The sequence below is a fragment of the Cebus imitator genome, unplaced genomic scaffold, assembly GCF_001604975.1.
Source record: "Cebus imitator isolate Cc_AM_T3 unplaced genomic scaffold, Cebus_imitator-1.0 Scaffold565, whole genome shotgun sequence".
NCBI lineage: Eukaryota > Metazoa > Chordata > Mammalia > Primates > Cebidae > Cebus > Cebus imitator.
Genome location: NW_016107880.1, coordinates 397,227 through 411,029, shown reverse-complemented (window position 1 = coordinate 411,029; position 13,803 = coordinate 397,227). Strand labels below are relative to the sequence as shown.

General features: G+C 39.0%; 1 protein-coding gene across 11 annotated transcripts in view; it reads left to right on the top strand.

Moving 5' to 3' along the window:
• DLGAP1 (DLG associated protein 1) overlaps positions 1–13,803 on the top strand; it is a 980,899-nt gene that overhangs the window by 609,401 nt on the left and 357,695 nt on the right. For 2 of the 11 annotated variants that reach the window (XM_017515915.2, XM_017515917.2), the window contains exon 1: positions 2,700–2,877. The exons of 5 other annotated variants lie outside the window; for them this stretch is intronic. In XM_017515915.2, coding sequence (XP_017371404.1) covers positions 2,803–2,877 — 75 coding nt within the window. In that variant the 5' untranslated portion in view covers positions 2,700–2,802. Of the gene's footprint in view, positions 1–2,281; positions 2,431–2,698; positions 2,884–13,803 lie in introns of those variants that run through there. 4 more of the 11 variants (XM_017515911.1, XM_037734018.1, XM_017515910.2 and 1 more) reach the window with 4 other exon arrangements.

Genomic DNA, 13,803 nt, shown 5'->3' with positions numbered 1-13,803 from the left:
GCCCCATGATCTGGAGGTTGTACAACTGAGATTTAGGCTCCAGTCTATGTGATGCCAACACCAAGCTCTTTCTAATATGCCCTAGCACAGACCTGAAACAAGGGCATGAAAAATAGTGAGCAAGAAGAAAATATTAAAGTTTTTCAGTAAAATGAGAATGAAATCTTAAAGGCTTAAGTATGGGATTTAGTATAGTAGCATTATTGGATCTCCTACTATAAAGATTTGGAAATTCTATTTTCAAATTATTTGCCTTCTTCAAGCCATTTTTTTAATGAAACATTTGAGGCTTGCAGAAAGGTATAAAGAAAAAAATAAAACACCCATTTATACATCACCCAGCTACAGAACTAAAACATTAATTACAATGGATCACACACATATTTGTGTTAATCCCTTTTACTTCCCTTCCCTTCTTCCCCAGAGTAATAGCTAATCTAACTTTGATACCCAAAGCACCTTTGTTTTTAATTATGAAATTATTGAAAGGCTGAAAACAGTTTAACATATTCTGTCCTACACTGGGCAATAATTAACCAAGCTAGTTCAACCTTTTAAGTATAAACTAAACTCCAAGTTAATTTTTATTAATAGATGTTGAATTTATTAAGTTCCTATTTTATGCAAGGCTTTTAAACTAGGAAAAAATCTATATTTCAATGTGGGGAGGTAGTATATTAGTAAATGAATTAAATGTAAAGTAGTGTACACCTCCCAACCCGTGTGCTGAGGCTGAAGAGATGCTGTAAAGAAAGGGAAGAAAGAACCATACATTCACATGGGGCCAGAGCAGAACAGAAAACACCTCCTGAGAGCTGGGCTTCTGCTCCCTTCTTGCTTCTAGGAAATGAAAAGAGAATCTGCCATCCTGTGCAGGCTCTGCTCAGGAAGATAGGGCTAACCAGCTGCAGCTAGCTCCAAGGGAATAATTTCATTTATAGGCTCATCCTTAGAAGTAAATTTGAAAAAAACAGAGAAGGAGAGAGAGTTTCTTTGGAGTTCCTTTTTTTTTTCTTTTTCAGCTCTATTTGCCTTCATTGCCAACTGATATTGAAGCTGGATTTACAAATGAGTTTAACTTCAATATTAGAGATTTAGTGGGCAAAGCACTATTCTACTAGTTCCAGGAGTGTTCTAGTCCTTATTCGTCGCAAACTAGTAACATGACCTAGAACCATTCTTTCAGCTCTCTGGGCCTTCTTCCTCTGAAAGAAAATGAGGCACTTGGTCTAGAAGGTGTACAATCTCAGTAGGCATTTCAAACTCGTAAATTGCATGTGTCGGGGTACTAATCAGAACTATTCACAAGAGTTGGAAGTCCCGGGACTCTTATTTCAGAGATGCCTACTATATGTTTTTCAGATGTTATCTATATCTCATTTGTTCTTTAAAACTCTAGAGATATTTCACAGTTGAAGAAGCTAAGTTTTTGTAAATTAGGTTAAGTAACTTGCCCAAGGACACACAGCTAATGTCACAACGTGTTGGGTTGAAACTGATTTGTCTGCCTTCAAAGTCTGTATTCATTTACTATGCCCAATCTCTACCCCCTCCAAATACAAAGCAGAGGGAGGAGGCAGTGTATATCAAGTGTATATTATGTGCCAGAAACTGTGTATATCTCATTAAGTACTCAAAACAACTTTGTAGAGTAGTATTTAGTTCTACAGACAACAAAACAGGCACAAATGCCTAAATCATTTGCCCAAGAACACATAAACAGTAAATGGGGGAGCTAGCACTTGATCCCAGATCTGTCCAACTCCATAATATGCTTCAGAAATGGAAATGAGTGCATCTTTTTTATTTTATTACTTGGTGTATTTTGCAGTAAATGTATGTGTGCATTTGACCTCATATGCGTGTGAGAAGTTAAGAGGGCATGGATGTCAAATCAGACTAACAATGAAATGACTGATTACATCTCTAATTTGATTCAAGACTAACAAAGATGAAATTCATAATTATCAATAATAAAGTCTAAATACTAGCAAACTTCTGATTCTCTCTTTGCAGAATTATCACTCAGAATTAGCTTAATTTGGGCCATTGCCATGATTCTATAGAAAATGAGAAGTCTGTAGTTATTTAGCCTCTGCCTGACATTGACTTAGGAATAAAATACTGTGGCTTGAAATCTTTGGAAGTTCCAGTTAATACAGTCAATTGTATTATGAGTGATATATGCTTACTCACAAGCTGTCTGTAGTTAATGAAAAAAAAAGACTCTTCTTTTTCCAATATTGTTATTTTTAAATGTCAAGAATCAGATGTCTGCTGTTTAGAACTATTGTACCGCTGCCAGTGACTGTCTGTATTAGGGCTGGGAGCAGGAACATGGATTTGAAGACATTAAAACTGTTTAATTCTCAGTTGAGATGTGGTTGGCTCTTATACATTTGGAATAAAGCATTTATGGCACATCTCAGGGTAAGTGCTTAATAGTTAATTAAATAAAATAGGAAGAGGTTCAGAGATAGACTAAAAGGTGGTTTTTGTTGTTGTTTGTTTTTGCTTTTAAAAAGCAGAATTCTTGGTTCTTTATGTAAACGTTATGTATTGAGTGACTGACATGTAAAACCATTCAGAAGAGCAAGATTTTAGATTTCCAACTGTTAACCTAAAAGAAAAATCCCTTCAAACCGTGTATTTTGCATTCATCCAGCCGTAGAAACAGGAAAAGGGAAACAAAACGCTCTCTCCCCGGTAGAAGTGGAGAGAGAGAGACAGAGAGAGCGAGAGAGAGAGCAAGACAGACTGAGAAGGAAAGCACTCCCAGAGATGAAATTGTAGGAAAGCAAAATGATCGACCTTTTTAAGGCTGAGTGGGTTTCTTCAGTTTGTGTGCAAGTTTCAAGAAATGGAAGGACTGACCAGGTTTGGGCATAACTCTTTTATTACTTTGTATTTGATAATAGTGTGTTGTTGGTTTGGATGGTTTTTGTGGTAGGGAAAGAAAGGGGTAGTATTTGTGATTTCATTTCTCCTCTAAATGATGGCTAGTAAGACTGAAAGAGCTGACAAACTAATGTATGTACAGATAGTAAAAAAGCAGGTGGAGACATCAGGAACCTACAAATCTGTGTCTCCACAAGGGCTTTTTTAAATCTTTGACACATGATCTCAGATCTGCTAGGTGCTGTTAGAGGACATTATATGGCTGGTGATTGAAATGTGATCGGTTGTTTTCCAGGACCAGGATTCTGAATACTTACTGTTCCTTTGCAAAATTAAAATTTATGGATGATTGCTCTTTTGGGGGATGGGGATCTGTTTAAATAAGGCACTACACAAGATCACTGAGGAAGCATTCATAGCAAGCATGAATCCAGGACCTTTTAAATACAGGTAAAATTATTTTTTCAATAATCTGTTCAAGATCATTTCCACCTTTGCCCAGTGGGAGTTTTCTTTTCCCGGCTGAGTTTTTCCTCCCTCTTGTGTTAGAACAATTTTAAGTCTCCTAATTCAATTAAAACTACTTTACATGCAATTTATGAAAGTGCTGAACAGTTCTGCTAATGACTTTGGCTGCTGGGATGTTTCTTTGCTGCCTTTTTCTAAAATCCCATCCACCACATTCATTGATGATTTTCTTTATTTTTAATTTAAATTGCCTTAATAACCCAGCAAGTGAATGTCAAGGTTCCTGAATGGATTTCCTATTAGGTTTGCACAATCTTCGCCCTGATTTTCACTGATCTTGGTAGAGATGCCCCTCTTCATTCATAGAAAGATGAAATTGCTCCTGCCTCGTGCTAACTTTGAATGTGGAATCAGTGATCAGCAGCAGAGTCCTGTTAATTCTCTCTCTCTCTCTGATTCTCTGTTATTCTCACTATTGCCATGTCCAATTAATTGAGGGAAAAAAAAATTGAGAAAACACTGTGAGAAAGCAGGGGTCCAGAAAGACTCGTTGGTAGTAAAGGGAAGATCAAAAATATATAGGAAAGACCTCTTGGAAGTCGTTAAAGAAACTTTATTATGCTTGGCCTCCAGTTTTGTTGTTTTTCTAAAGATATTTTTGGCAACACCAAAGTGCTTGGTTAGCCACAGTCAGGGGTTTCTGCCTGTAACACACACTTTCTGATCTCACAGAATTCCAATCTACTAATTAAAGGCATAGCATTAGTGAGCAAAGAGTGAAGAAAAACTAGCCTTGAATCTCTCAGTGGTCAGTGGATTTCATTTCCCCTTTTTCCATTCTCCTTAGAAAACAGTTTGCTTGACTGCAAATTAAAGACAGTAAATCAAGGTAATCATTCACTATTCTTTAAGAGAACCATTCACCCACAGTCTCTGGCCCACTTGAGATCACGGCATTACACAATTTTACACAGTGATTTGTGAATGGTAGAACACATTGGTCTTTTGTGTCAGGTGTTTTAGGAACTGCTAAAAAATATATGCAATATTGCCAAGCTGACTTTAATTTGTAATTCAATTATGTTTTCCACCACTTTGGTTTTAGGTTCAAAGACAACAATCTGTCTTGGCGGATTATTGCATAGGGAGAATTGTTTTTCCACCATATTTTGGTAAATGCATAGTTAAGTGTTTTTCCAAATTCTTAAACTGAAACCACAGTAGGGAATTGCATTAAGTTTTTTTTCAACGAGTGATTTCTTTATATTCAACCCAATCCTCTATGTTTATAAACTAAAAGTTAATGATATAAAGAATTAATTAATTACTGTTGTACAATCAACAGAGGTAAAGGAGAAAATATCGTGTAAAGAAAGGCATAACATTTACTCTTACTGTTACTTTTGACCAAATTCTTGTTTTTACTGTTTTTAATTTTTTTTTTGTCTTGGGGTGCATTCACATGATTAAGGAAAGACCGTTTCTGATTCTCTGATATTTTAAATGTAAGAATATTTAGGACTCCCATTAAAAGCTATTTGTTTCATTTGCTAAAGTCTAGCAACATGCCTGCATTTTTTTCCATTTCTAAGATATATTTACAAAATGAATTTTCTGGATATGTAGGTCTTTTCTGTTGTGTAGGTCTTTTCTTTTGTGTATTTTTTTCACCGTTCTCTATCAACTGGAGTTTCTATTCATTGCTTCACAGAATTAGGAGGTTTCCCACAAAAATCAGGCTTGTGATATCACAGAACTGTCTATGAAGCAGAATTATGTGAGCCTAGAGTTACTGCATGCCAGGTGCATGGGTGCATGTTCATATACACACTGCATAGTATAGGTATCCATGCAACAATACTTCTAAAATATGCATTTATACTATTTTTATCTCTGATTCATGAACTCAGATCCATTTTAACAGTACCATTTCACAAAGTCCATGGAGGAAGAATGACTATGAAGTGGAGAAACAGATTTTTCATAGATGTTAGTGGAAAATTCATTACTTTGCTTTTCCAGTGATTATATTGAACTTCACCTTGGACTGTTAGTGTAGGCTAGTTAGGGATGTTCTGCTTCCCAGGTGTAAGAAGAAAGAGGTTTTGGTCCCCTTAATACAGGGACATCCAACAATCGTAAAAAGAAATGACTTTTGCTCTCCTTAATTTTTTAAACCACAATTTAATATACACTTGCAAGATTGTCTAACTGCTCCCTGATTTAATTTGCCAAGGCTCTAAAATTATAAGATATATAATTAAAGGACCAGGCAGAGGTGGGTGTTTTCCCCTTAAAATGACAGTTTTAGAATAACAGAACCTCCTGGACAGAAGGTCATGTGGTATTGCTTCCCATTCACACTAATCTCCCTGGATTGCGGACATTGTATCTTCCTACCTACCTATTTTTCATCTAATAATCTCCTTATAAAAGAAAGCTTTGAAATTATTTAGTCCAACTTAGTTTTTTGAAAAGAGGAAAGCAGTAAGGAAATACCTCAACAAGATCAGTCATCTTGTCAGTGGAACCTGGCACTCGCAGGCCCACTGCCTGGCTACAAGTGCTGTTCTGTTCCCATTATGTTGTACATATTCTAGTATCCATTCTCATCACATCCTTTTAAGGCAATGGGGCCAAGACACAAGGAAGCAAAGGGAGAAGGGGCATTATCTGAAAGTTAGAGTTGAAGCAAGTTTGTGACTCAAAAGTCTCATAAGAGGCGAAGATTAACTAAATAATTGCCTGCAATTTATTTTAACTTCAAAAGAAAAGAAATGGGTATGTTTCTGCTTTTATGGATGAGTTTTTTCTGCATCATGGTAAACCACTTAGCAAAGGGGGACACATGGAGGAGAATGCATTCGGATATGTGATCTTTAGGGAATTCGCTCAGAGCCCTGCTTAGATTTTGAAGACAGCATGCACCTTTCCAGCATCTTCCACTTCTTTGAAGTCAGCATCCCTCATCTTACTTCGCTAGGATAAAAATTAACATAGCTGCTACCATATTTGCAAAGGCCAAACTTTATTTTATATATATATATATATATATATATATATATATATGTATGTATTTATGTATGAAATATGTATGGTGTGACAGGTCGGAATTGCGTTTTGGGACAACAGGATCATGGGACCAAATATATTAAATGCGAGGACTTGCAGAGAATCTGAGAGGAATAGTGCACAGAATCCCCTAAGAGCTACAAGCTAATGTCTTAGTTATTACCCCCAACACATAACAGTAAGTGGTTGGAAAGGATTTATGTCTAAAGTTGGAAATGCTACATGAAACAATGTAAAGTGGCATCAATATGGGCACACATGGACATAATAATATCACATGTATGCCTGTATACGTGTATGGCTACTTGGTCTATCATTGAATATTTAGAGGTAACGATTCTTTAACCTTATGTGCACAAGAATCACCTTGAGAATGTCTATGAAATGAGGATCTCTGGCATCAACCCAAGAGATTCTGATTTCATAGATACGGGGTGATTCTGAGTGATCAATCCAAGAACTGCACTTTAAGTAACCTAATTCTAGGGAACTGTAAAGCTTACTTTCTCATTGTATTTACTGAAGGGGGCAGTAGAGCCTAATAGATGAAAATAAGGGATTCAGACACGGACTGCAAGCTTTATTGATGCTGGCTTCCTACATGACTTTGTGCTCCGTCTACTCAGTACTTCCATTTCTACACCTGTAAAATAGGCATGATGACATGGCTGCGTTTGCTTGAGGTCTTAGAAACAAATTTAACTTCAAATTTGAGAATTAAATGATACATACAGTGTGAAATGTTCTGACCTTATATATCCTCAAACAGTAATAAGTTTTATCTCTTTTTCATGTTTCATGTACCATACCATGTTTTCCTTTACATTTTACTTAGTGTAGTTTTGATTAAGCTGGCGCTGGAATGAACACATCTGATTCTGTGGTAAATAAAAGCCCTTTCCACTGCGATGACAGTAGGTCTTAATCACAGCATAGGTGTAAAACTTCACTGCCCTGTGTGCTGACCTAAACACAGAAAACTTTCGTCTGAAGGCCAAAGTATCACAAAGAGTCCATTTTTTTTTCTTTTCTTTTTTGAAAGACAGGGTTTCCCTTTGCCACCCAAGCTGGAGTGCAGTGTTGTGATCACAGCCTGCTGCAGCCTTGACCTCCTGGCTCAAGTGACCCTCCCACCTCAGCCTCCAGAGTAGCTGGGACTACAGACTCACGTTGCCATGCCCAGCTGATTTTTTACAATTTTTATAGAGACAGGGTTTCGCTGTCTTGCCTATGATGGTCTTAAACTTTTGGCCTCAAACGATCTTCCCACCTCAGCCTCCCAAAGTGCTGGGATTACATTTGTGAGCCACTGCCCCAACCTGGATCAATCTTTTGATAGCTCAGCCTCAGTGGATCAGGTTTTCCCATGGCTTGATATTGGCTGAGGGAATATAATTGTGGCTTCTTCAAGCTTTAGTTTATTCATACAGACACACACTCACACACACACACACACACACACACACACAAAACACACTTGCTTTTGTTTTGATACCTTAAGTCTGTCGAGCTCCTGCTGCCTTACGCCAGACAGCTCTGGTAAGTCCGCAGGACAAACTTATTAATAATATAAGGGAACTCTATCCACCTTCATCTCCTCTTTAATTGGCTTAGGAGAACCAGGTTCTCTGAGGCACCTTGATAGGTGCTTTTCCACCATTTATAGAAGATGACCAAACGCCCTTGGCCATCGCTCTTCTTTACTCATGCCCGAAGTCCCTAAGCCAGGTATATAATTCTTCTAATGCTGTAGAAATTCAAATGTGCAGGTGAACACTGAAGCCAGGTCTCTCTCAGGACCTCTTCACAGAACCATTGGAAGTTCAAACTTCTGTGCACACTGAGGCTTTCGGCAGTCTAAAGTCTACCTCGCCTGCTTCTCAATGTCAACAAAACAGTGAAAACGAAAGCATTCAGCGTTCACAAGAAGGGTTTAGTACATTTAATGAAATTACATCTCTTAATTATGAAAACTTGAGCAAATAGGCTTGCCATTTTTGGTTATAAAAGTGGAAATTAGTGATGATAGAGATAATCGATGGGCACTGTAAGACCCTGTTAGGCCACCCCAGCACCTGCAGTCCACACTGTGACTGCCACCTACAGTCTGAGCTCCTCTGGGGACGTCCATCTGGCTGGCATCCCTTTCGGCAGTAAATAAGTAGGGAGAGAGGCATTTCTATAGGGCTTTTCCTTTTAAAGTCCCTTAAAGGAATCCAACTACCTGTAATCCTTGGAAATGTTATGCTTTTGTCTTCTCTCCTTAACTAGTAAAAGTTTTGAAGGCTTATCTGTAACTCAAGGGGTGTCAGTGAAACTAACTGTCATTTGTTTGCAAATGAAACCTGAGCTTTCTGAAAATGACTCCCCTGCAAAATCATTCCCCCATAACACTCCTCCACCCTTCTAGTTGATTTTAGATAGTTTCCTGTTCTCCCACCTCTTGGAAGGATTCCATGGCACGCTGAACAGACACTTTTAGTCAAAAATGCCTATAAATAGCTGATATTCCCTGCTTACTGCTTTCTTCTAAGGCTTTCACAAAGGAGGTGAAATGAATCCACCAGAAACAAGAGCTTTCTGCGAGGGGTGTGTGGTGAGGCTTATGAAAAATCAGATCCAGAGGCCGAAAATTATAGTGTAGGTTGCTTTGCCATATTTGAGTTACGCAATCACTGCATGGAAAAAAGAAACATTTTATTTCATGCCAGATGATCTCATGAACTGAACAAGCCATTAAGTGTGTCTCATCTGAACTTTCACGTTTCTTTAAAAACATATACTTTGACTTTCAAGCTGCTTTAAAAAGAAAAAAAACACCCAAAACCAACTTTTATTTATTAGATTCTATTTGTAAATCTAGATGACCAATTCCTGTAATTTTCCATTACAGGAAATTTCAAACGATTTTCCCCCACCCCATTTCTCCTCCCAACTGCCCTTCTCTTTGGCCTCTGAGGCCCCACCCCTCATCCACACCACAGAGCCCCCAGAGTGGGATGTAGCACTCCTGGAAGACTGTGCCCATACTAGGCAAGACCTTAATTTCTTCCTTCATTGATCTTACTGACATGAACCTCAGAAAGCCACACCAGTGGTTAATTTTATCCCCTCCTCCTTCCTGCCCCACCCCATGAATCCTCTTTAGCAAGAGGGCTGAGCTCAGCAATACTCTTCTCCTCCCCAGTTCTCTCTTCTCTCACTTCTTTTCCCTTTCCTTTTATGTAGCTATTTTATTACATAATTTGGAAGAGAATCCTAGTCCAAGATTGTCAGTTTACAGATGAGGAAACTGAGGTCTATAGAGGCTAAGTGGCATTTCCATGGCCCTTGGTTGTGGAGAGGGGTGGGGAAAAGCAACCGAACTTAAAAGTCTTCCTCAGCTCCTCTTACTTTCAAGTCCCTCAATCTCTAGCAAGAGGTGTGCATTTATCTTGATGTTACTCACACCATTACTCACCGTGTTAATAACACTGATTCTGGCTGGGTGCAGGGCTCAACTGCCTATAATCCCAGCACTTTGGGAGGCTGAGGCAGGTGGATCATGAGGTCAGAAATTCAAGACCAGCCTGGCCAACATGGTGAAACCCCATTTCTACTAAAAAAAAAAAAAAAAAAAAAAAATTAGCTGGGCATGGTGGCAGGTGCCTGCAGTCCCAGCTACTTGGGAGGCTGTGTCAGGAGAATCGCTTGAACCCAGGAGGCAGAGGTTGCAGTGAGCCAAGATTGTGCCACTGCACTCCAGCCTGAGTGACATAGTGAGACTCTGTCCCAAATAAATAAATAAATAAATATAACACTGATTCCACACTTGATGGACACTCAGGACATTTTCTTCCAGTCCCAGCTCCTGCCCTTTCTACTCTGGTGGCTGGGTCTGATTTGCTATGGTCCACGCCCAGTCTATTGTTAAAGTTTCTAGAGCGAGCATCTCATTATGCCTTTCTGTATTAATTTCCCAAGAACACACACCATCAATAGAAGCAGGTATCTGGAAGAACTCAAAATATCACTTAGCCCGGTGCATTTTGTACTTCTTAACCATTGAAGTCTGTGTTCAAATAAAGCAAAGTGTGTAAAACAATTTAAAACAGCAATACTCACATTGACGCAAGAACAGGAGGTTTCAGATCTAAATTATCTCCCCAAGTCACCACACCCCACCCTGTACCTGGGCTTTCTACAGTTTTTAAACTAGTGCCCATTCCTTCCCCATTCATCAATCTAAGCTGCCTGAGAAAGAGTTTAATGATCCAGGAGGGAAATTTCTGTATCTGCTCTTAATAAGCCCACTCTTAATAAATCAGATCAATCAGAAAGCTCTGATAAGTTCCCAAAAAATAGTGGGGTCCCTATGCTGGGCATGGTGCGTTATCCATCCCCAGTGTGGTAAGTTGAATTAGCAGCAGCAGCTGTCCTGGTTGCAGTCCTGGTGCCCTGCCCTTCATTAAAAGGACAGCAACTGATCCTGGGACTCTAAGAGTTTCTGATTGACTCATATTATAAAATCACTTTCGGGCTTTAAGCTCAAAGGTGACAAATTCTTATGTCACCTTTATACATTTTCTCCAGCCGTGACCCAAAGAAAAGGAATTGACTTTTTTAGAAACACATAGGCCCCTCGACTCCCAGTCTAGTGTTCTTTCCATAGCACCATGTTGAACAGAAGATGGAGTAGGGGGAAGGAGAAGGAGAGAAAGAAGAACCATAACTTATTGAGAAGGTTCTATGGACTTGTGCTTACCATACATTGTTCTTACATTGTCTTTATCTCCGGAAGTTTCTGTGGTAGTTGTTCTGACCTCTGTTTTATATGAAAAGGAGGGTATTGAATTTGCTCAAGATTATTCTGCTAGTAAGTGACAAAACAGATTTAAGCCCTGGCCTGTCTGATTCCACAATCTGTTCTCCACCATACCATGCTGTCTCTGCTTTGTAAATATTTCCTTTGGTCTTCTCTTGAAGGATTTTTAAATGAGAATTTTTTAAATGACAATTAAAAATGATTAATTATGGTTTAAAAAACAGGTTCTACTTCTATGATTAGGTGTAAAACTAAATCTAGTTTGAAAAGTGGTCATGTTTGAAAACAAGTAATACATGAGGTTGATTTGCAAAGTGAGATATATAAAAAGGTTATAATAGAACATTGTTTCATGTGAGTGGAAATGTTGTTTGTTTGTTTCAACAAGAAACAATACTATTGACCCCATGAGACTGCCAGCCTGATTGTAGGTATAACATTATTAATAACACTATAAGCTTCTTATGGCCAAATATGCACTATCTGTCCATTTAATATTATTTGCTTAATTTAATTTTGGAAGGTCTGTTTCTGAAATGATGAGGAAGTAAGCTGGGAATCTTCAAACCCAATTAAATTCAACCCAAACTCAAAACCCAGACTTACAGAGATAAGTCAGCGTGATTTTATATTTTGTCTGCCCTTACTTTTTGGGAGACCAGATGGTTAGCTCTCAGCATATTGTGAACCAGAATTCTGCTTGGTACATGAGCTTCATATATCCCAGAGTGTTAACTAAATGTTTGGGAGATTTACCCATTTTACTATTTGTTAAATTACTAGTTCAGGTTTGAAAGAAAAGATATGCTTCCCTAAAGATCTACCCTTAGAATGTTGCTTAATTACCTATCAAAGTAAAACTGAATTAGTGAGTCATACACTTTCCAAGGTGGAACCGTTACATGTGCCACTTTAGGGGTGGCTGCAGGTATCCAGTGCATAAATGGTGCTGTTAGATAATATCAGTAGAGTTTACATTAAATCCTTATAATAGACAACAATGCAGAATAGTCAGACTGGAAATCCATCAGAATAAAGGCACCATACTCAGTCATGAACTTAGAAGTCAATGTAATCTTCATAATCCTCCTTCTTAGCTGGTTTTGGGTATTTCTTCATGTACATGTATCACACTGAAGATAGTTCAGTGTTCTATAGCAAACGCTTGCTTAATGCTCTCCCCTCTTTGTTTAAGCCCAGATGAAGTTAATTTAAAATAAGAGTTAGTCTTCATATGGCCATATTTAAAAGCCTCCACTTCTGGCCTGGTGTAGTGACTCGCTCCTGTAATCCCAGCACGTTGGGAGACCAAGGTGGGTGGATCATGAGGTCAGGCGTTCAAGACCAGCCTGACCAACATGGCGAAACCCCATCTCCACTAAAAATACAAAAATTAGCAGGACGTGGTGGCACATGCCTGTAGTCCCAGCTACTCAGGAGGCTGAGGCAGGAGAATTGTTTGAACCTAGGAGGTAGCTGTTGCAGTGAGCCAAGATCGCACCACTGCACTCCAGCCTGGGTGACAGAGCGAGACTCTGTCTCAAAACCAAACCAAAACAAAAGCCTCCACTTCCTCTTAGTTCCATATTTTATAAAATAACCCCATGCATATAAAATATTAATTATTCACTTAACAGGGGCTTCAAAGAAACTGAGAAGTGAAATAATTACCTAAAATTAAACCATGCCAATTTGATCTTATTTATGTTTTTCAAGGTGTTGTTAGATTAATAGATGAATAGAACTGAGCATTTTCGCTTCAACCCGCCGTGAATCTACCTGTCGTAATATGTATTCCCCTTGCATTATCTGTTCACAAATGTATAATGAAAAATTCTGTTAAATGATTTTATAATACTGTCGTTCTCCATGAGTCTTTTACTCAACCAAGATTTCTTTAGCACTCGTTGGACCCATACTGAACCCTGGGGGCAGTGGCTAGATAAAAGCAGGAAAGGAAACGACTAGATGGGTAGCTGACCACTCAGCTGGTAGAAATAAGCAAATGGCGAACAGAATTTCTTCCTAGTTGACAAGGTAATACAGGATTTTATTTTCTAAAGTACTTAAGTTTCCCAAAGATGCAGGATATGGTCTGGCCTAAAGGCCAAGCCCAAGCAGTTTAATCTCTGGGCAGTATTTCTCAAGGGAACCAATGGTATGAGCATCAGAAAAGAGCATGGAGCTGCTTTCCAGAGGGGCCGGGGAGGTTGCAGGCTCCTGAGCCCAGCCACCAGGCAGCTGGCTCCAGAGGCCTGGTCGGGCCCTGGGGAAGAAATCTAGCAAGCAGCGCTGCGCCACTGTAAAGGAAATCCCCTCAGATTCACATTGCATCCGTGCACTCAGCATCAGTACCAGCTGGCAGGATAGAATGGCATGGATGCTGTGGATAGCAGCAGCAACACTGTGCACCTGGAGAATTTCGATGCCTCTGGGGCTGCCCTCACAGACCTAAATGCTTCCAGGTGTGAGAAGAGCGGAGCTGGCTAGTTGGGAGATAACCCCAAGGAATAATGAACGGGTTTATTACCAAAACTTTAGATTATAACACCAATGTAGCT